Genomic DNA, 24,287 nt, shown 5'->3' with positions numbered 1-24,287 from the left:
CAGGGTCAGTAAAATGACCTCATTAAGTTGGATGCCAAATTAAATCTATTCAAGAGAGTTGTTAATTTTTAGTGCCAATCGTAGGACTCGCCTGCCCTTAGCTTCTTCAAAAACAGATATCTCACGACGTTAGTCAAAAAATGCCAGAGGATACAATTGACTGGAGTATAATTTCTCTCAATGCACAAGGTGCTTTGCTTGCTTTTATTAACAGACAAAAAGGGACTTTGTTAAAGGTGTCTTCTTTATACAAAATGGCATGAAATAAGCTTATCCTAGGGTTAAAGGCCAACTGTTATGGTAGAGAGCAAACGTTATCTTGAAATTGTTGCTGCTTTTTCCAAATACAGTATGAGAAACATTTAGTTTTTTTTCCCCGTTATATTTGATGGAGCACTGGTGTTTGAGGTATTTAGTATCAGTAGCAAGTTATTCAGCCCCTCAGTTCATTCATTGCATCACTGCACATCAACCTCCATTCCCATAAAGTCTATCAATCTGCCTTGATAATTTCAATTGACCTAACATCCAGACTTTTGAAGGAGAGATATCATCATTTCCATTGCCTTCCATAAGGTGCTTCCTAATTTTACTCCATCTTCAAAAGAACAGATTCATATGTACTACATTGGCTTGGGTGGTTTTGCTCAGATCATGTTCTGTACAAGCCATCTAAAGGATTTGTTAATCCAAGAAATGTACAGCAGCTAAAATCAAGCAAAAACTATATGTGGAAAATGAACCAATGGGACATCATTTAGATGAATCTTGTAGAAGAGATGACTAAGAATGACTGAAAATTGACAATAACTCTTCCTTTGAGTTTTACAGGTTTAGTTCGTCTGATTTATTTGGTCTCTATGACCTATGACTCTATGATTAGTTTTATCTTCAAACGTACATCTGGTGTTGATGGGTATTGATGCAATATTAACAGGTACATAATCCCTTCTAGACAGCCCCACTTGGCCTCAACCAGAGACCCACAATATCATCCACTTGTTTACATACTATGCCTCCAAACCATTCTAGTGACATACAATGTTCAATGTTATGAACTTGCATTTAACATTAACAAGAATCCTCCAGGGCAGGTTTTCAAAACTAGACTACATATGAATGAAGAATTTTAAATGCTCTTAATGTGCGTACTAGAAGTTTAAAAGTTAATTCTTTCAATTCAGCAGCGTTTAAAGATCTTAAAGCACATTACATAGAGTAGTACATTCACCTAAACAAGCATTAATCAAAACGATGTGGTCTATTACAGTAGACAATTATTCTGCCAAGTGAACCATTGAAATCTAATTTCTTTATAAGTTTTAAACTCCTGTATCCAAAGATTAATATTGTTTTCTTGTGTGTGAAACCAGTAGAAAATCTGCAAAGAAAAATGAACAAGTTGAACAAAAAAAATTCAAGTTCTAATCTGTTCCTCCAATTGGTATTGTCCTCACCTTGTAAAAGATTTGGTCATCTATTATCACTGAACTTTGTCCAGCTGAGCTCTGCAGTTTGCTGCTTAAGCGCTCTTTTTCCTCTTGTTCAATCTGAAATAAAAACAAAAACCTCATTGCTTAGCTCCAGACATTGTTTTGGCACTCACAAATAACCAAGCATTTAACACATCCCAGATTGCCCAGGGCAATGAAAAGTCAATTACCTGGGAATGCAACAAGTTACTTCTCAAGTGACACACTGATCTGGATGATAAATAGAAACACTCAGATCGGCTGTTGCAAATACAAAAATCAGTTCACCAAATCACCTGACAACTTAGCATTTCATTTTGTTGCCTTAAATAATGCAATAAGACCTTGATTTATGAAACTATAATTGAAAAATGGTACAATAATGGAAAAATTACTTTTAAAACATAGCAAGTTACTATGAGGTTGAATGCACTGTCTGAAGGGATAGCCTGAGCATTGAATTTGAATTTTCATCATCAAAATAGGCCCTTCAGCTTGCCAGGCTCATCTTGCTACTAATGCTCCAACACAGGCATCCTCCTATCTGACTTTATCCAATTCTACCATACACCATTCTAATTTTTTCTCCAAATATGTGTTTACATAGCTTCCTCTTTAAGCAATCTGCAACTCTTGTTGTAGTAAGTAACTCCTTGTTGTAGTAAGCTCCACATTCTCATCACTCTCTGGGTGAAAGATACATCTCCTGAATTCCCCATACTATTTATTAAATAGGTAAATTGGTTTATTATTGTCACATGTACTGAGGTATAGTGGAAAAACTTGTCTTGCATACCGTTCATACAGATCAATTCATTACACGGTGCATTGAGGTAGTACAAGATAAAACAACAGAATGCAGAATAAAGTGTTACAGTTACAGAGAAAGTGCAGGCTGACAATAAGGTGCAAGGTCATAAGGTAGATTGTGAGGTCAAGAGTCCATCTTATCGTACTAGGGAACCATTCAATACTCTTGTAACAGTGGGATAGGAGCTGTCCTTGAGGCTGGTGGTATGTGCTTTCAGGCTTTTGTATCTTCTGCCCGTTAGGAGGGGGGAGAAGAGAGAATGTACAGGCTGGGTGGGGTCTTTGATTATGTTGGCTGCTTTACTGAGGCAGTAAGAAGTATAGACAGAGTCCACGGAGGAGGCTGGTGTCTGTGATGTGCTGAGCTGTGTCCCCAACTCTCTGCAGTTTCTTACGGTCACAGGCAGAGCAGTTGCCATACCAAGCTGTGATGCATCCAGATAGGATGCTTTCTATGGTGCATCGATAAAAATTGGTGAGGGTCAAAGGGGACATGCCAAATTTCTTTAGCTTCCTGAGGAAGTAGAGGCACTGGTGAGCCTTCTTGGCTGTGGTGTCTGTGGTTAAACCAGGAAAGGCTATTGGTGATATTCACTCCCAGGAACTTGAAGCTCTCAACCTTCTTGACCTCAGCACCGTTGATGTAGACAGGTGCATGTACACCACCCCCCTTCCTGAAGTCAATGACCAGCTCTTTTGTTTTGCTGACATTGAGGGAAAGGTTGTTGTCATGACACCATGTCATTAAACTCTCACTCTCTCTCCTTGTACTCCAACTCATCATTATTTGAGATACGGCCCAGTACAGTAGTATCATCTGCAAACTTGTAGATGGAGTTAGAATAGAATCTGGCCACACAGTCATGAGTATATAGAGTAGAGTAGGGGGCTGAGGACGCAACCTTGTGGGGCACCGCTGTTGAGGATAATCGTGGCAGAGGTATTGCTGCCTATCCTTGCTGATTGTGGTCTGTTGATCAGGAAGTCAAGGATCCAGTTACAAATGGAGGTGTTAAGTCCCAGGTCTATGAGTTTGGTGATGAGTTTGCTTGGAATTATAGTATTGAAGGCAAAGCCATAGTCAATGAACAACAGTCTAACGTAGGTCTTTACTAGTCATCACCCTTTATTAGTCATCACCTCTTTCAGGTTCCAAGTCACTATCTACACCACATCTACCTCAAACTGCTTTGTGATGTTAAACTTCTATTTAGTAACTTCTGCATCTCTGTCCTGGAGAAGATCACTACTGGCTTTTGTTCAATTAGCGAATTAATTCCCTTCTACTGCTCCTCCCTGCAGATTTGTCATCTATTCCCATTGAATTTTATTCCCATTTTGACAATGAACAAAATTTTACATAATACAGTGTTGTCTGTGTCACACCTTGGGATATGCAGAAGCCATTCAGTTCCTCATGTTAGTTACATCATGGCTGAGCTGTACCTTAACTTCATCAACCAGCTTGATTCTGTAATCTTTAATAACTTCTATCAAACAAAAATTCCACAAGACGTACAAGATATTCTCCCTGTAAACTTTAACCCATCAAGAACCTATCAATCTCACACCCAATGACTTGGCCTCCACAGCCCTCTGTGGCAAAGAATTCCACAGATTCTCCACACTTTGGCTGAAGAAATTCCTCCTCATCTCAGTTTTAAAGGAGCATGCCTTAATTCTGAGGCTGTGCCCTTGGATCCTAGACTCTGCTACTAATGTAAACATCCTCTCTACACCCACTCTATCCAGGCCTTTCAGTATCCAGTAGGTTTCAATGAGATCTTGCCTCATCCTCCTGACACCATTGAGTGCAGGCCCAGAGATATCAAACACTCCTCTTGTAAAGGTGACGAGAATCAAAGTTTCAAGCTAATGATCTCTGAACCCAATAACCATCAACCTGAAACATTCAGTTTCTCTCTTCACAAATGCTGTCAGAAATGTTGAATAACTCCAGTATTTCATTTTTTTAATTTCAGATTTCTGGCATCTGCATTATTCTGCTTTTTATAAAAGTTCGCCATTTATATGCATTATATGCAATATCCATTTATATACAGTGACATAGTACACAGTTTATAATGAAAATCAACCATAAACTTAAACATAGCAAAGAAAAAAAGCAATCTCCAGATATGTCTGAGAATAAAAAAAGAGGCCTCCTAAAGCCAAATTCAAAGTTGATAATATTGCCAGAGCTTTCTTTACTGGTTCTGGTTGGAAGGTTCAATATTAATTTAAATGTTCAAAATAATACTTTCGAAAGAATTATTTGTGCAGTTTTGACAGACTCAAATATTGTTGTTTTTGGTTACACTTACTTACAATGCAATCTTTGCATGTTCATAATGAATTGTAGAATAGTGCAGTACTCCAAAACAATGCTGTAGTTCTCTTACATTTGGAGTTAAACCCACGATGTTCTTTCCTCTACAGCTCTAGTATTGCTAATCAATTGGCAGTCTCTGTGCAAAATCATTAGTCTACATTACTTTATGGCTTCTGGCCTTAACAGAGAGTTCAATAATGCCATTCTGTAACCACTGTTCCCAATTTCTCAAACTGCAAGTGCTGGCAATGGTTATGCTGTGACCATTTGCATAACAACTTGCAATTATATACTGCCTCTAGCAAAGGCTGATACAAAACCACTTAAGGAGATGTCAGGAAAGATCAGTAACAGCTTGGTGAAAGGTAGAAATAAAAAAACAGATGCAAGGGCTTAGGGGAAAGAATTCTGGAACTCTGGGCATTGGCATAAGTCATAGTTATTATTATTAATGATAGAGCAATTAAGTTCAGGGAGCCACAAGGCCAGAATTAGACTAGCTCAGATGTTGTGGTGGGGCTAGAAGAGATAGCGAGAGGCAAGGCCATAGTGATACTTTTGGGTGGGGGGGGTGGGAAAAAGGGTTGAGAATTTTAAATTCAAGTCATTCATAGCATGCAACCCATTTCAGATCAATTACATCTTTCCATTCTCATAGACCTTCCCTTCTGCCTCTCCCATCCTATCATAATCTCTTTCTTCCACTGGGTCTGTATTTGGTTCCTTTAAGTCTAATTTTTTCCAGTTCTGTCAAAGATCACTAACCTAATAACCTGTGGAGGTTGTTTAGGGAGTACTTGCATGGGGTTCTGTATAGGTTTATCCCATTGAGGCAGGGTAAGGATGGTAGAGTGAAGGTACTGTGGTTGACAAGAGACATAGAATATCTTGTCAAGAGGAACAAAGAAGCTTACCTGAGGTTTAGAAAGCATGGATCAGACAGGGCTCTGGAGAGTTACAAAGTAGCCAGGAGGGAGCTTAAGAATGGACTTCGGAGAGCTAGAAGGGGGCATGAGAAGGCCTTGGCAAGTAGGATGAACGAAAACCCCAAGGCGTTCTACATATATGTGAAGAATAGGAGGAAGACTAGAGTGAGGGTAGGACCGATCAGGGATAGAAGAGGAAACATGTGCCTGGGATTCGGAAGAGGTAGGGGAGGTCCTTAATGAATACTTTGCTTCAGTATTCGCGAGAGGGAGCGGGAGGGAACTTTACGTTTGTGACGATGGCATACAACAGGCTGAGATGCAAGGGCATGTCAATGTGAGGAAAGAGGATGTGCTGGAACTTTTGAAAAACATTAGGATAGATAAGTCACTGGGGCCAGATGGGATAAGTCCAAGGTTATTACAGGAAGCGAGGGAAGAGATTGCTGCACCTTTGGCGATGACCTTTGCGTCCTCACTGGCCACAGGAGTAGTGCCAGATGATTGGAGGGTGGCAAATGTTGTTCCTTTGTTCAAGAAAGGGAGTAGGGAAAACCCTGGGAATTACAGGCCAGTGAGTCTTACTTCAGTGCTGGGCAAATTACTGGAGAAGATTCTTGGAGACAGGATTCATGGGCATTTGGAGAAGCATAGGTTGATTAGGGACAGTCAGTTTGGCTTTGTGAGGGGCAGGTTGTGTCTCATGAACCTGACTGAATTCTTTGAGGATGTGACAAAGCACATTGATGAAGGTAGAGCAGTGGATGTGGTGTACATGGATTTTACTAAGGCGTTTGATAAGGTTCCTCATGGAAGGCTCATTCAGAAAGTCAGGAGGTATGGGATCCAGGGAAACTTGGCTATGTGGATTCAGAATTGGCTCGCCCATAGAAGACAGAGGGTGGTGGTAGATGGAGAGTATTCTGCCTGTAGGTCAGTGACCAGTGGTGTTCCGCAGGGATCTGCTCTGGGACCCCTGGTCTCTGTGATTTTTATAAATGAGCTAGATGAGGATGTGGAAGGCTGGGTTACTAATTTGACAGATGACACGAAGGTTGGTGGTGTTGTGGATAGTGTAGAAGGTTGCTATAGGTTACAACAGAGCATTGATAGGATGCAGTGCTAGGCTGAGAAGTGGCAGATGGAGTTCAACCCAGATAAGTGTGAACTGATACGCTTTGGAAGATCGAATTTGAAGGCAGAATACAAAGGTTAATGGCAAGACTCTTAGCAGTGTGGAAGAACAGAGGGATCTTGGGGTCCACGTCCATAGATCCCTCAAAGCTGCCATGCAGGTCGATAGGGTTGTTAAGAAGGCATATGGTATGTTGGCCTTCATTAGTGGGGGTATTGAGTTCAAGAGCCTTGACATAATGTTGCAGCTCTATAAAACTCTGGTTTGACCACATTTGGAGTATTGTATTCAGTTCTGGTTGCCTCATTATAGGAAGGATGTGGAAGCTCACACAGGGGGCATAATTTTAAGGCAATTGGAGGAAGGTATGGGGGGGGGCAAGGATGTCAGAGGTAAGTTTTTGTTTTTACACAGAGAGTGGACGGTTCGTGGAACACACTGCCAGCAGAGGTGATGGAGGCAGATACATTAGGGATATTTAAGAAACTCTTAGATAGGCACATGGATGATAGAAAAATGAAGGGCTATGTGGGAGGGAAGGGTTAGATAGATCTTAGAGCAGGGTAAAATGTCGGCACAACATCGTGGGCCGAAGGGCCTGTACTGTGCTGTAACACTATGTTCTAATAAGTTAGCCGTTTCTCCTTCCACAAATATTACCTAACCCGACAAATGTTTTCAAAAAAAAAACTGCAGTTGCTCGAAATCCAAAATAAAAAAAACAGAAAATGCTGGAAACATTCAGCAGATCAGACAGCATTTCTGGAGGGAGAAACAGCCAACATTTCAGATCAAAGACCCTTAAAGCCATGACAAACGTAAGATTTCAAAATATAGAACATAGAACACTACAGCACAGTACAGGCCCTTCGGCCCACAACGTTATGCCAACATTTTATCCTGCTCTAAGATCTATCTAACCCTTCCCTCCCACATAGCCCCCTATTTGTCTCTCATTCATATGTCTAAGAGTCTCTTAAATGTTCCTAATGTATCTGCCCCCAGAACTCTGCGTAAAAAACTTACCCCCGACATCCCCCTTATACATTCCTCCAATCACTTTAAAATTATGTCCTCTCGTGTTAGCCATTGTCACCCTGGGAAAACGTTTCTGACTGTCCACTCGATCTATGCCTATCATCATCTTGTACACCTCTTTCAAGTCACCTCTCATCCTCCTTCTCTCCAAAGAGAAAAACCCGAGCTCGCTCAACCTATCCTCATAAGACATGCTCTCCAATCCAGCCAATATCCTGGTAAATCTCCTCTACACCCTCTCTAAAGCTTCCACATCCTTTCTTTAATGAGACGACCAGAACTGAACACAATACTCCAAGTGTGGTCTGACCAGAGTTCTATAGAGCTGTAACATTACCTCATGGCTCTTGAACTCAATACCCTGACTAATGAAGGCCAACACTCCATACGCCTTCTTAACAACCTTATCGATCTGCGTGGCAACCTTGAGGGATCTATGGACGTGGACCCCAAGATCCCTCTGTTCCTCCACACTGCTAAGAATCCTACCATTAATCTTGTATTCTGCCTTCGAATTCGATCTCCCGAAGTGTATCACTTCACACTTATCCGGGTTGAACTCCATCTGCCACTTCTCAGCCCAGCTCTGCATCTTATCAATATCCTGTTGTAATCTACGGCAACCTTCTACACTATCCAGAACACCACCAACCTTTGCATCATTAGCAAACTTACTAACCCACCCTTCCACATCCTCATCCATGTCATTTATAAAAAAATCACAAAGAGCAGGGGTCCCAGAACAGATCCCTCCGGAACACCACTGGTCACCGATCTCCAGGCAGAATACGCTCTATCACCCTGTCTTCTGTGGACAAGCCAATCCACATCACAATACTCATTACAAATACAATCTTTATGATTTTTACTGTAAGCAGATTTTTATACTTGAAGAATTTTTCAGCTAAGACTCTGCCCTCAATGAAAGTATCCTCAACTCCACCCACAGGATACCATCCCACCAGCACCCAAACAAACAAGAATTCAAAAAGGCATATATCATTTAAACAACAAGGCTTCTGGAACAGACAGCAATCTTACTGAATTCTTAAAATTTAGCAGGAAAAAACTTCAAACATAAATTTACAACCTTATTTCTTATATCTGTGAAGATGAGGACTCCAGATGACCTCTACTGAGGTCATAACCGTCAACAAAACAGACAAATTTGATCACATTAACTACAGAGGTGCCTCTGTTGACTACCATGAGAAAGTTATTCCAAGGGTCCTCCTCAATTATCCCCTCCCAGTGGCCAAAGAGCTGTTCCCTGAATCCCAGTGTGGATTCTCTCCATCAAGCAGCAAAATGGATATGACAATCACACAATAAAAGTACAGGGAGCAAGATCAACTACCTTCCAAAAGCCATTGACTGTCAACCAAAGGTGAACCACAAAACCAATCCCAATGCACATGGGGTTCACGCAACACCATGCCTTCACTGCAGCACTTTTCTTGCTTTCTCATTGGAATTTCAGCTTCCAATTGTGGAATGGAGCTAATCTATGCAACGAACATGAAACTGTTTGAACTACGTCAACTGCTCTCCTACACCAATGTTACACCAACATGAATCAATCATCGCACTGTTGTATGCAGAAGATACTTATGTGCACATTTGGAGGTAAAGCTCCAAGTCATTGACAATTCATCCATTAAAGCATGCAAGAAAACTGGCTTTATACTAAGCATCTGTGAAACAAAGGTCCTGCCACCCACTGCTCAGCAGTAGCTGCCATCCATTGTCTGCACCGAGATCCTGGAAAACATGGATCACTTTACACATCTTAAGAGCCAAATCACACCAAAGGCTGGCATGAGTAATGTAATCCACCACTGCTTCTAGGGTGCCAGCGCAACCTTTTGGCCGTCTGACAAAAAGAGTGACAAAAAGACCAAGACCTCAAAACTACAAACATATGGTTGACAGGGTAACAATGATCACCACCTTCCCCATACACTTCAGAGACACGAATTGCCTAGAGCAAGCACTTCAAAGCACTGGAGAGGAATTGCCAACAGTGTCTCCACAAAATCCTTCAAACCCATTGCAGAATAAGCAAACGAGCATCAATGTGCTCTCCCAACCAAAGATCCTCAGCACAAAAGCTTTAATTACACTCTTCAGGTTCCTATGGTCACAATCCCGACACATGAAACAGGCATTTGGCTTTAAGCCTTGTCGCAGCAAGAGATTTCAGACAGAGGAAACACTTCAAGGATGTTTGCAAAGCCTGCTGGAAAAATATGCATCACCCTCACTACCTCCTGGCCAATGACCATCCAAAACAGGTGATCAATTTGGAATGATACTGAGAATCTTCTTGGGAGCACATGACCCAATGAAAACAGCAGAAGCAGCACAGCACCTCCCATAGATCCCACCCATGTGCCCTGCCAAGCAATTCCTGCCCCATCTGTGGCAGAGTCGGCAGATTCCACCTTGGTCTCTTGAATAATCTCTGAACCCACAGAGATGGAGTGGAAACGAGGCATCCTCCATTCTGTGGGATTGCCCAAAGAGGAAGAGGGCTTGTATACCTTAGAAATGGGACTTCTATCTTAACCTTACAACACTTAAATGTGACACGTTTTGTGGCAATTCTGTGATATGTATGCCTTAGCTGTCAAAGAAAATCTGCAGAAGTGAACAGTGTTCAGATTTCTCAAGTTAAAATTTCCCCTTTTCCAATTATTCTGAAGAACTGAGTAAAATGGGGATCAATCCAACTGCTTTAAATATCATTGCTAGTGGAGTCTGAGAAGTAAATTGTTAGAATTTAGCCTAAATGAACTCTCACAGATCCTGAGTTGTAAAACTGCCGCACGGGCAGAGCCAGAATGAGCACCATCCATAAATCTGACCAGATTACATCCCAGTGCTCCTCCACCCACTGTCATGCCTCTCAATATCATTTTGAAAAGTTGATCAGTCTAATTAGGATGCTTTCCATATCCACTTTTTTTGTCAGGACTCTGGGGATCAGAAGGTGGAGCCAACTTGTTTAAAATTAGTACCTGGGAACTAGTCAGCATATTTTTGCTCTTCATCTACTCACCTTCCTTTCCATTCAATTTTCTTCATTTCAAACATATCTCAATTCCTTTTTGAAAGATACTACTGAACCTGCTTCCACCATTTTTTTCCCCCAGACAGTGAAATCAGATCACAACTCATTGGACTGTTTGCAATTAAGAGCTTCTATAATGATGTTGCAACTAAAGAAATGGCAAGGGAGATTGTTCTCCAAGGCTCCCACCTCAGCAGTAGGAATTCATGTGGTTTAAGACAAAGGCACAGAAATTTACTGGAAACCTTTCAGCTATGAAAGAGAAAAAAAAAATGCCTTCATCTTAAAAAGACATATTAATGACATATACGATTTTTAAAAAACTCATTCTAAACTGTCTGACATATGAAATATCAGACTGAAAAGTGCCACCTAACTTTAATTGAACCAAAACAGGATAAAACTGCTGAGTGATAGACAAGCTTGCACCAACAAAGTTGGACCTGTTGTTCAAATTGGTGAAATGCCATACGATTACCTGCAATCTTATTTGCAGTACAGATATATTATAGCCTAAAGGAAGTGTTCAATTGAATACCTAGTCTACGAAGCCTCGTGGGACACACTATTATGTTAGAGACTATATGGATGCAATTGTTTGTTTCCCATTTTTAAATAGGTTCAATGCCATTTAAAATGTGCTAACTTGTAGAAAGCATTGACAAACAGCATGTATGGTAACGGAAAGCACCAACTTTACAAACAGGAGAGGAGCAAAGCAGTAATGCTGTCTTGAAAATAGTGGTTTAATAATTCATTCCATTTCCTGTGAGAGATCAATATTTGAAACATTATTGGATTTCTGCTCCACAAGAGCTTCCAGCAGTTGCACTGGAAGAAAATCTGTGCCCAAAAGAGAAGGGTAATGTCTAATTTCCCTCACTCGAAATTTTTATCCCATCTTAATCCTTTAACTTTTAAAGAAGTTGCAGGGATAGAACTAGCTACAAAGGTTACTTTCAAACAACAAACAATTGGAGCAAAAAAAAACTATATTGGGAAACACAGCAGAGTGGGACCAAAAGGAATGTTCATCAAAAGAACGAAATAGCCCCCTCGTGTGCTGTACATTTCCATGGATCAATGAAAATCCAAAGTATATTTAGTCCTTTGGGATGCAAAAAAATATTAATGTTCAATTTCAGGTCCTGTTCTGTTTACCAATTATCACACAGCTTGACCCAAAGCATCAGTCAAATGGTCAAACCAGGGAATTCAGTGTTCATTATTGCCCACAACACCTCCCCACCTGTGCTATAGAACTGAAAGATATGAAAATGTTATTTTGCTTTTATGAATCTAACTTTTTTGGAGTAGGCTTTAAGGGCATGAAAGAGAGGTATAAAAACAGTTTGACGGGATAAAGTGAAATAGCATTTCAGGAAGCTCATTGCAACTGTTGGGCTAAGTGCCCCGTTTCTATGCTTTATGTTCTAGGTAATTACAAGTACTCAGATATTGCAGATAAAAACTGTTATAAATCAATCCACTCCATAATCACCAGATAAATAATTTAATGCAATGGTTCCTATATTAAGTGCTGATGCATTCATGGTGCTCATGAAACGTATGAACAGTGTGTTTGTTAAATCACATTTACAACAAGTGCATCATTTTCATATTTTTCCCCATGCTCTCTAGAATAATAACCTTCACAACTAATCAGTTTTAACTCCCTACAACTCACCGGATTTGTTTCATAAACCAAAATAAAAGACACTTGAACAGCAACCACAGAGAGAAACCAAAGTAACATTTAATGACTTTCCACTAAAAGATTTTGTTTATAATGACTTTATTGTGTTTGTATTTCTTCCTCTGTATCTTTTTTCTACACTTTCATACTCTGCTGGACTTCCCACTTTACTTTACAAGCCCTTTCTTTTAAATTCAGTGCTGTCTTCCACCTAGTGACAAAAGTTCATTAACTTATTAAATTAACTATCTCTTCCCTCATGGATGTTGTCTGCTCTCCAGTATCTATGAACAACATGGCAGCCACGTGCTACACAGCATTATATAGTATCTAGAACACAGAAGTATGCAAGATAAAAATCAGAAATTGCTGGAAAAACTCAGCAGGTCAGGCAGTATCTGTGGAAAAAGAAAACCAGTCAATGTTTCCAGTTGAAGGTTGGGGAGGGATAGATAGGAGCACAGTACAACTCCATTAATACAATATTCAGTTGTTTGGAAATCCCAATGGCTTAGCATCTGCTTCACTCATTAATGCACCAAGTCCTTGTTACCTGTAGATTTACACGGTCAGCTGTGTATCATTGGGAGTGTGGGCTGAGTGTGTGGACAGAGTCAGTGTCAAGGTCAGGGTAAGGAACACAGGTCAGTTTACAGTCAGACAAGCTAAAACTTACTAGGTTCTGTTTCACGACTCCCATGAAACACACTGGGTTCAGTGGAAAATGTATTATACCACTGTGTAACATGTAGACAAAAGTGAAATAGAAGACTGTTACAGTAATATGAGCAAGATCAGAGAGTCCACCACCAAAGTCTCAAGAGTGTCAGATTATTGGAGTTTTACTGGCATCTTTGATAAGAGTGAAATCAGAGTTGCCATGAGGATAACCTGAAGATGATAGGAAAGTTTGAGAGAGAGAGAAAACAAAGAAATATATGCAAAAGCTGTGAAATGCAAAGCTATAGGAAGTGCTCATAAGTCCAGATAGTTAATATAACAGATGGATAACCTACAGCAGAGTTGGCCAGTTCTGGGAAGCTAGGTAAACACATTCAGGGTACTGAATAATTCATTTTTCAGCCTCTGATAAGACCAGCACTTATTGCCCACATCCAATAAGCCCTTGAAGGTGGCAGTGAGCTGCCATCATTCAGCACTGCAGTTCTTCTGGTGAAGGTATTTCCATGGCATTCTTGGAGGGAATTGCAGGATTTAGACCCACAACACAGACAGCAAGTTGCCTGAAATGGCACCAATGTGCCCAGGGATGAGAAGTGGCCTCATAAGGACAGGACAGACAGATGGGTCATAGCAAAAGAATAAAGGTGACAGGCAACTGGAAGCTCAAGTAGCCCCTATGGACAGAACGCGAGTGTTCTGCAATGCAATCGCACAATCATGCTGGATTTCTCTAATGAAGAGCGACCATAGTGTGGAACACTGACTGCATTACACTAGATTGCAAGAATTGCAAGCGAATCACTGCTTCACCTGGGAGGACTGTTTGGGTCCCTGGATGGTGGGAAGGGAAGAGGAAAAAGACAGGTCTACATTCTCTGGTTGCATGGTTAAGTGCTGTGAGAAGGGGAGGGGCTAATAGAGATGGAAGAGTGACCCTTCAAAATGCTGAAAAGGGGAGAGGAAGAGGTATCCAATATTGAAATCTTGAAGCTCAGCAGTCTACACAAGACTTCTACCTTGTCAGCATATCCATCCAGGCGTAGGTATTTGATCTTGATATTTGACAAGCAATATTTGTGCCACAAAGATACCAGACAATGACCACCTCCAACAAGAAAAGGTCTATCCTTGGTGTTCAATGACTACCATCAACAAGTCCCCCACCAACATCCAGCATGGATGTGACATTGTTTTAAAGTATCGTTGTACTGTCACGAACCAGCAACAAAAGAAACACACTGAGCATGATTTAGTGTTAAAAACTATTTTATTAATTACTACTTATGATAATACGTAAAATAAAAGTAAAAATGTTAGTATGTTAGAATTCAAAAAATGTTAAACCTTGAACGTTAACCCCAAAACTAAACTCTTCATGTGTGTGTGTGACAAAGTCCAAAACTCCCAGTTCCGGAATGGTTCTTAAAGTTCAGTTCCGCAAGCCATAAGGTGAAACCTGAGCAAGGGCTTCTTCAACAACCACCGTTGTCTGAAGATAAGATGTAGATGTAGAAAAACATAGAGAGAGTACATACGAAATCCAAATGTTCCACGATGGAACCCAAACGACACTTCAGTGTTTACTCGGTAGTGACTTCCTCACCCCGAAAAGCATCTGAACCGTGGTCGTCCACACACAAATACCTGTTTCCTTCTACAGGTCAGCAACAAAGTGAACTTCACCGGATTACTTCCAACTTCCATACATGGATTTCAGTAGCAAACACAGTTATTGTTTCTCATCCATCGATAGAGAAAACAAGCAGGCTGGTGTCTCTCTCCCTTCTCTCTCTCTCTCTCTCTTCTTCTGACTTCTTCAACAACGTCATTACGTCCTTTATCTTCTATTGACGTAAGCACGCCCCACACACACATACACACACACTCTCTATCTTAAAGGGACTTTCACTGAGTCCGTAACAGTACAAGTATCAAGAGAAGATATTTCCTAGTCAGTTTCCAAAGCAAACCCCTTTATTGCCTTCCTGCTGTGTACACACAACATGCAATTGTTGTCCAGTTGAGTTTTCTGTATATATTGTGTTCTTTCTACATGAACTCCATAGGAGAAGATTTTTAAACCATATCTCAAATTTTTGGTAGTGATTTGTCAATTGTGCAAGAGCGAATTTCTGTTACTCAAACTGCTGTACCACAGGGTTACACTGTAACTTGCTTTCCTCTTTGCCTCCTTATCTGTTGTGCCAGAAACACTTCTACAATAATGGGGTCTCAACTGCTGCAACAGATCTGACCAGTGCAGGACCTGAGAAAATCCCACCAAGATTGGACTCCAAGTCCAAAAGTATGAAGATAGGTGCATCATTATCAGTTGCTCATACTCACGCACAGAAACCTGGAATTTACTTCCATTTAAATCAATGGAGCTAAATAATTGGCTTTGCACTTCTCCCCCCACAATGCTTTTCCGCAGTCCCCAAAAATAAACATTCTGCGACCTCCCTCTCACTGAAGAGATCACAAGCTGCAGCTAAAGTGCCATTTCTTCACTTCTTTCCACTTTGCTGCCATTGAAAGAACAAATCTTACACCAGTTCTCAGATCAGAATTTTTTCAAAGAACTTCCTGCCATCATAGCCACAATGAAAGCAATTTCGGTTTTTGTATCATTGACGAGATGGATTTAAAAAAAACTTACACAGAATGTCATGCAACAATAATTTCTCCTAATCAGGAAACATGGAACAGATTGAGATTCTGTTCCTTAGAAACAAGATGACTGAAGGGTAACCAAATGAGGTCTTTGAGATAATGGAAATGTTTTATAAGATGCATCTTCTTGGAAGAATCCAAAATCAGAGGCTGATTTCCAACAGGGAATTCAGGAGAAAGTTTTGGCCAGAATGAGAAATTCAGTACTACAAGGAATAGTTAAGATAAACAACATAAAGGAGAAGTTAGATGAGAAAAAGAGGAGATTAGGTTTTACTGAAGGGATTAACATGAAGACTTGTGTGGAGCATAATCACTGGAACACAACAAATTACCTGTTTCCATGCTGTAAATTCAATGTAAATTTTGAGATACAAACTGATCATTTTAAGTTAATAATGATGCGATACTATTATTTCATCAATCCTTGCAAAAGTAGATAAGGCATGAAATTTGCCAGGCCTTATCTAGAAACATAACCCAAAAGTTACCACAAAATGGTTGGGAAGAGGTAAAAGGTACAATTTACTGTAACCCCTCCTCAATGGAAGCACATCTTAGTTCTGCCCTTTTCATCTTTCCACTATCACTACCACTTGCCCTATCACGATTCTCCAGTATTCCATCATCATCCATTCCGTCATTTAATATCTTCTACCCTACAACACTTTGTTTTCACCCGTTCCCCTCCATTTTTTCCTGCCTCCAATTTTGTTAGAATATGAATTCCTAAATTCTCCAGTTCTGACAAAAGATCATGGACCTGAAACATTAACTCTTTTCTCTCGATAAATGCTTCTAGATCCACTGAGTGTTATCCAGTATTTTATTTTGCTTTTGAACATACACCTCTGCCATTGTTATTCATCAGAGGTTTTGGGTGAATATTAATAATTTCTGACTCCAGGTATATTAAAGCTTCAAGGTAGACTAACCCTTCAGGAGATGCGATTCATTCTATCATAACTCCAACATTAAATGTGCATTTCAATATTCTAGGTTCAAAACAAGAATGGATGCTTTTTCTCCCCCAAAATCAGTGGCATAACTAATGATGAAAAAAAATCAAAACAACTACTTCTGAAACTACAGGAATACAAGAACATAAACGAAAAAAAACAGACATCAAAATATGAATTTTTTCCACTTGAAAAGTATTTCCATTTGTCAGGTTTGTCTGCTATCCCTACTATAGCCGTTATACAAAAATGTTTATTTTAATAGATCCGCTTTTCAAATATATTCAATGCGTGCCATTAAACAGATTTGCAAGTAACCCTGGTCATATCCAGGCAGATTTTTAAAAAATTGACAAGCAAGTTTAAACCCACTGAGTCCTACATCATGTAAAGGTTTCTGGTTTAATGCCACCAGCTCAAATGGAATGCAACTGTGTGGCTGATATTAATGAAACATCCAATGTATCCAACACCACCGCAATCCAAGAACCACTTACGCATGGCAATTGGTGATACTGTTCCTGATTATTTTTAGGACAAAAGTAGTATCACTTGGAGCCTGCCAAAATGTAAAAATCTGGCTTATAGTTTACCTCTCAGGGCAGGGGAAACAGAAAATAAAAGAAGATTGTAATCTTTAAGAAGAGTAGTAATTTCAAACATATATACAAATTTTAAACACTTAAAGGTAGATCAATGAACAGCTTTTAGGCAGAAGTTTATACTGAGCCAAAACAGATATTAGAACTGGCGACCAAAAGGTTAGTCAAAGAGGTAGGTTTTAAAGTGCCACTTGAAAGTAGAGAGAATTAATAGAGCTGGAGAGACTTGAGCAAGATATTCCAGAACCAAGGCTGATGACACGAAGGTAGGTGGTGCTGTGGATAGTGCAGAAGGTTGGTGCAGATTACAACAGGACATTGATAGGATGCAGAGCTGGGCTGAGAAGTGGCAGATGGAGTTCAACCTGGATAAGTGTGAAGTGATACACTTTGGAAGATCAAATTTGAAGGCAGAATACAAGGTTAATGGCAGGACTCTTAGTGTGGAGGAACAGAAGGATCTTGGGGTCCACGTCCATAGATCCCTCAAGGTTGCCGCGCAGGTCAATAGGGTTGTTAAGGCGGCATAGGGTGTTTTGGCCTCCATTAGTCGGGGTATTGAGTTCAAGAGCTGCCTGGTAATGTTGCAGCTCTATAGAACTCTGGTTAGACCACACTTGGAGTATTGTGTTCCATTCTGGTTACCTCATTAAAGGAAGGATGTGGAAGCTTTAGAGAGGGTGCAGAGGAGATTTACCAGGATACTGCCTGGGTTGGAGAGCACGGCTTATGAGGATGGGTTGAGCAAGTGGACAGTCAGAGACTTTTTCCCAGGACAAAAACGGCTAACGCAAGGGGGCATAATTTTAAGGTGATTGGAGGAAGGTACAAGGGGGACGTCAGAGGTATATTTGTTACAAAGAGTGTGATGGGTGTGTGGAACGCACCGCCGGCAGAGGTTGTGGGGGCAGATACATTAGGGACATTTAAGAGACTCTTAGATAGGCACATGAATGATAGAAAGAATGGAGGGCTATGTGGGAAGGAAGGGTTAGATAGATATTACAGCAGGTTAAAATGTCTGCACAACATAGTGGGCAAAAGGGCCTGTACTGTGCTGTAATGTTCTATGATGCAATTGAAATACTGCCATTAATGGAAAAGCAAATAAAATTGGGATGTACAAGAGGTCTGCAGAGGATTGTAGGGCTGAAGACTTGGAGGGTTTGAAGCTAGGGAGAATCTGAACTCAGCTCAAGAACCACACAAATCATTTGAAAAATACACCAATTTATGTAGATACAAATGTTGTACTGGCTGAGATGAAATTATGAAATTAGACTAGGTCTGCCAGTACATAATGGCAAGAAATATTTCAAAATTCTCAATAAATTTACATTTCATTGATATTAAAACTTGAGGGAAAAAGATCCTTTCATAGCTAATCATATGGATTAATGTTGCCAAGGATAGAGAGCCTGGAGGAAGGCAGAATTTCGGGAATGACCAAAAATTTGCCAGAGGGAGAAGATAGACTGCAGAAGTAAATTAAGACAATTTTAAAAAGTGCGGGCACTTCTACAAACGTGTAAAATGAAAAAGAGTAGCAAAAATAAACATGGGACCTGTTGACAAGAATTACGAGGGAAATAAGCAAATGATGAAATATTAAGCAAATATTTTGTACCCGTCTTCACTGTCAAAGACAGAGCGAAACAGATGAGAAACAAGGGTTTCATGAGGTACTTGCATACAACTTGGAGAAAGTACTGGAGAAATCGATGAACCCACTGGATCTGATAGCCTATATCCCAAGGTTCTAAAGTTGATGGCGATAGAAGACTCTCCCACTTCCCTGATGCCTTAAAGAGCCCAGCAGCTGGATGATAGCAAGAGACAGAGACTGTAGAAGAGTTAGCCTGACAAATGTAATTACAGGATACTGAGGAAATCAGTGGAACAAATTTTCTCCAGAAGTGCCACTGCCCATGTTCGACATGCAAGTCCTGGAGTGCTGTAGAGATGCTGGCTTAAGCCAGCAGTGGCAACTTCATCTGTGGCAACTGTATAGTCCCAGTGCTACCCCTCAGGGCTCTCCATAAACTACTGGTACCACTGGTTAATTCTTGGGAAGAAAGGGTTGTCTTATGAGACAAGGTTGGGCATATTCTCATTCTTCTCAACTCCAGTGAGTACAAATCTTATTGGAACATGCAAGATTCTGAGGGGCCTGATAAGTTAGATGTGGAGAGAATGTTTCCTCACAGCCCCACAGGGAACGAACAGCAGGTCGCCCATTTAAAACAGGAAGAGGAATTTAATGTTTTAGAGGGCTGTGAAGTTTTGAATTCTCCACCTCAAAGCTTTAGAAGCAGAGTCATTGAATACATTCAAGGTCAGAACTAACAGTTGAGAAACAAAGGACTTCAGATGCTGGAACCTAGATGAAAAAACTAGAGGAACTCCCCAGTTCAAAACTCAGTCTGAAACAGGACTAACAGTTCTTGTTTCGGTTGCAAGTTATAGAACCATAGAACAATACGGCACAATACAGGCCCTTCAGCCCACCATGTCGTGCCACCCTTCAAACCACACCTAAGACTATCTAACCCCTTCCTCCCACATATCCCTCTAACTTAAATTCCTCCATATGCTTATCTAACAATCTCTTGAACTTGTCCAATGTATCAGCCTCCACCACCACCCCAGGCAGCACATTCCATGCACTCTCTGGGTGAAAAACCTCCCTCTGACATCACCCTTGAACTTCCCACCCAATACCTTAAAGCCATGTCCTCTTGTATTGAGCACTGGTGCCCTGGGAAAGAGGCGCTGGCTGTCCACTCTATCTATTCCTCTCAATATCTTGTATACCTCTATCATGTCTCCCCTCATCCTCCTTCTCTCCAATGAGAACAGCCCTAGCTCCTTTCGTCTCTCCTCATAATCCATACTCTCTAATCCAGGCAGTATCCTGGTAAATCTCCTCTGCACCCTTTCCAACGCCTCCACATCCTTCCTATAATGAGGTGACCAGAACTGGACACAGTACCCTAAGTGTGGCCTACCAGAGTTTTGTAAAGCTGCATCATCACTTCGCAGCTCTTAAACTCAATCCCCGGACTTATGAAAGCTAACATCCCATAAGCTTTCTTAACTACCCTATCCACCTGCGAGGCAACTTTCAGTGATCTGTGGATATGAACCCCCAAATCCCTCTGCTCCTCCAAACTGCCCAGAATCCTGCCATTTACCTTGTACTCCGCCTTGGAGTTTGTCCTTCTAAAGTGTACCACCTCACACTTCTCTAGGTTGAACTCCATCTGCCACTTGTCAGGCCCAGCTCGGCATCCTATCAATATCCCTCTGCAAGCTTCCACAGCCCTCCACACTATCCACAACACCACCGATCTTTGTGTCATCTGCAAACTTGCTAACCCACCCTTCCACCCCCTCATCTAAGTCATTAATAAATATCACAAAAAGTAGAGGTCCCAGAACCAATCCCTGTCGGACACAACTAGTCACAGCCCTCCAATCCGAATGCACTCCCTCCACCACAACCCTCTGCTTTCTACAGGCAAGCCAATTCTGAATCCACACAGCCAAGCTTCCCTGGATCCCTTGGCCTCTGACCTTCTGAAGAAGCCTACCACGTGGAACCTTGTCAAACGCCTTACTAAAATCCATGTAGACCACATCTACTGCACTACCCTCATCAATCTTCCTGGTCACCTCCTCAAAGAACCCTGTCAGGCTTGTAAGGCAAGATCTTCCCTTCACAAAGCCACGCTGGCTGTCCCTAATCAGTCCATGTTTATCCAAATGCTCATAGATCCTATCTCTTAGGATCTTTTCCAACAGCTTACCCACCACATACGTAAGGCTCACCGGTCTGTAATTTCCTGGACTATCCCTACTACCTTCTTTGAATAAGGGGGCAACATTTGCCACCCTCCAATCCTCCAGTACCATCCCCGTGAACAACGAGGACTCAAAGATCCTAACCAACGGTTCAGCAATCTCCTCCCTCGCCTCACGAAGCAGCCTGGGGATTATTCTGTCAGGCCCTGGGGACTTATCTGTCCTAATATTTTCTAAAAACTCCAACACATCCGCTCTCTTGATATCTACATACTCTAGAACATTACCCTCACCAACACTGTCCTCAGCATCATCAAGACCCCTCTCCTTGGTGAATACTGAAGAGAAGTATTCATTGAGAACCTCACCCACTTCCACAGCTTCCAGGCACATCCTCCCACCTTTGTCTTTAATCTGACCTACCTTTACTCTAACCTTCTGCTCTTTATGTACGAGAAAAAAGCCTTGGGATTCTCCTTAACCCTACTCGCCAAAGCCTTTTCATGTCCCCTTCTTGCTCTCCTCAGCCCTTTCTTAAATTCCTTCCTTGCTACTCTATATTCCTCACGAGCTCTGTCCAATCCTTGCTGCTTACACCTTATGTATGCTGCCCTCTTCTTCCTAACTAGTTGTTCCACCTCTCTCATCACCCACAGTTCCTTCACCCTACCATTCCTCTCCAAAAACTGCCTCCCAATCTGCACTGGACTGATTCCTGTGTCGTGCTGTGAGAAGTGATGGAGGAAATGTGCCCTAGAATGACTGGAGTTTAGATAATCAGGTGATCTTAGAGATATAAATGTTATGAAGGGAGTCAAAAAAGGGGGCAAGTATGAGATTCAGCTTAAAAATACACAATAAATATCCGATTTTATTTCAAAATGTTTGGTTCAAATTACATCATCACAGAAAAAATGAATTTGCTTGATTGGTTCACTATCTATCAGCAGCACACTGTGTGACTGCATCTTGTCATCCAACAAGATCAACATAACCTCTCCGGAATAAAACTACTTCAACAGAGGCAGTAGGCAAACGGAACACCACCATTTACAGTTCCCCTCCAAGTCACACATGGCCCCGACTTGAAAATATATCATTCCTTCAATCACCGAGTCTAAATCCTGAACTCTTCACCCAAGAGGAATATAGGATTATCCTTCATTCAAGACTGCAGCTCATCACCACCTTCCCAAAAGAATTATAAACATGTAATAAATGCTAGCCTTGTCAGCAATGCCCACATCCCAGGGATGAATTAGAAAGGCTAATTACAGCAAACAATGACTTGCTAAACAGTTCAAACAAAGACTTGCTGACCAGTTGAAATCAACACCACCACTATTTTCTATGGTTACACATCTGCTATTCCATTGATACTAATACATGTTTTGGTCTCAAAGTTTTAATACAACGAAATAAATCAGACAGACACTGGTCAAATTCTGGACGGAACCTGTAATACATTAATATACAATGCATTCCACGTCTTGTGAACGTTGTTCTGTGCATGCAGACAAACTCATTAAGAACTGGGTAGCACACTTGGATTCCAATGTAAAGCTATCCAAAATGATAGGATTGATACGTCAAACATCTGTCTTCACCACCCCACCCCCCAATAAAGAGAACCCCAATAAGTTATTTGCAGCGCATTGAAGCCCAACAATATCCCTCCCTCCAGAGGTTTAGAATATAGTCTTTCAATTCCACCTCTCGTTCCAGTACCAATCATTTTGAAAGAGCAATTCAATTAAGTTCACATCTCATCTTTTTCTGCATTACATGACATGTTAGACCTGGAAGTACCTGGACAATTGAAAGTTCTTATTGAACCTTATTGCAGCATTTTTAAAGACATGCATTCCAAATCTGTCAATCCCACACGTGGAGAAAAATAGTTCTCCTATCCCCTTTACTGGCTGCTTGGTACTTAAGAAATAATTATTTTCTAATTTAATCAAACTTTTTTTTCCCCACAACTTTAGCTTTGCAATCCAAACAATAAGAATAGTGGCTGCTAAATCAGGGTAACTAATTAATAATAAGCATATTTAAAAAGAAGAAATATACATTTTCTTAGATCATAGGTGGGTAGCTAAGACCTGCTGTCTGGTTTCTATGACGGGTGGGAACTTCAGGTCACTTCACACGTCCTGTGGGACCAGGTGTGTAGGAACTAAAGACAGGGGAGGCCCAGCATGAGTATAAATAGTGTAGTCAGGCACTTTAAAAAGGAAATTAGGAAGGTGGGGAGAACAAAATATCATTGGCAGAATAGGGTCCATTAGGGACAACACAGGCAATCTGTTTGTGGAGCCAGAAGATATAGGTGAGGTGCTAAATGAATACTTTTCATCGGTATTCACAAGGAAAATAGACTTTTGTGGATGGAGGATTCAGCAAAGGGGTAGGTGAAAATCTAGTGCAGGTCTCCATTTATAAAGAGGAGTCACTCAATGCCTTCGCAGGCTTAAAAGTGGATCAATCCCCAGGGCTGCAAGAGATTTATCCCAGGCTGCTATGGGAGGTAAGGGGAAGAAATTGCTGGGGCTGTGGCTGAGATTTTTAAATCTTCACTGGCCACAAGCAAGGTATCAGATGACTGGAGGATGGCAAATGTGGTCCCTAGTTTCAAGGGCAGGAGGGAAAAGCCTGGTAATTGCAGACCTGAGAGCCCTTCATCAGTAGCAGAGAAGTTATTGGAAAAGATTCTGAGGGACAGGATTAATGATCGCTTGGAAAAGCAGAAACTAATCAGAGATTAAGTGACTTTATGAAGGACAGATCCCATCTGACCAATCTAAATGAATTTTTTTTTGAAGAGGTAACAAAGTGTATCAATGAGGACAGTGCAGTAGATGTGAGTGACATGGACTTCAGCAAGGGCTGAGACAAGGTCCCACATAGGAGACTAGTAGAGGAGGTTTGGGCTCATGGGATCCAGGGCAAGTTGGTAAACTGGATCCAAAATTGGCTTAGCAATAGGAGACAGTATGTGATGGTAGAGGGTTTACCTTGCAATGAGCTGCCTGTGACTCATGGTGTTTAACAGGGATCAGTGCTGGGATCCTTGTTGTTTG

At 41.1% G+C, this 24,287-nt stretch overlaps 1 protein-coding gene across 1 annotated transcript in view; it reads right to left on the bottom strand.

Moving 5' to 3' along the window:
• prim2 (DNA primase subunit 2) overlaps positions 1 to 24,287 on the bottom strand; it is a 230,504-nt gene that overhangs the window by 178,880 nt on the left and 27,337 nt on the right. The window contains exon 5 of the mRNA XM_052024624.1: positions 1,458 to 1,550. Coding sequence (XP_051880584.1) covers positions 1,458 to 1,550 — 93 coding nt within the window. The remainder of the gene's footprint in view (positions 1 to 1,457; positions 1,551 to 24,287) is intronic.

The sequence above is a fragment of the Pristis pectinata genome, chromosome 10 (genome assembly GCF_009764475.1).
Source record: "Pristis pectinata isolate sPriPec2 chromosome 10, sPriPec2.1.pri, whole genome shotgun sequence".
Taxonomy (NCBI): domain Eukaryota; kingdom Metazoa; phylum Chordata; class Chondrichthyes; order Rhinopristiformes; family Pristidae; genus Pristis; species Pristis pectinata.
Note: the sequence above shows the minus strand (reverse complement) of the source record. Positions and strands in the feature narration are given on the sequence as shown.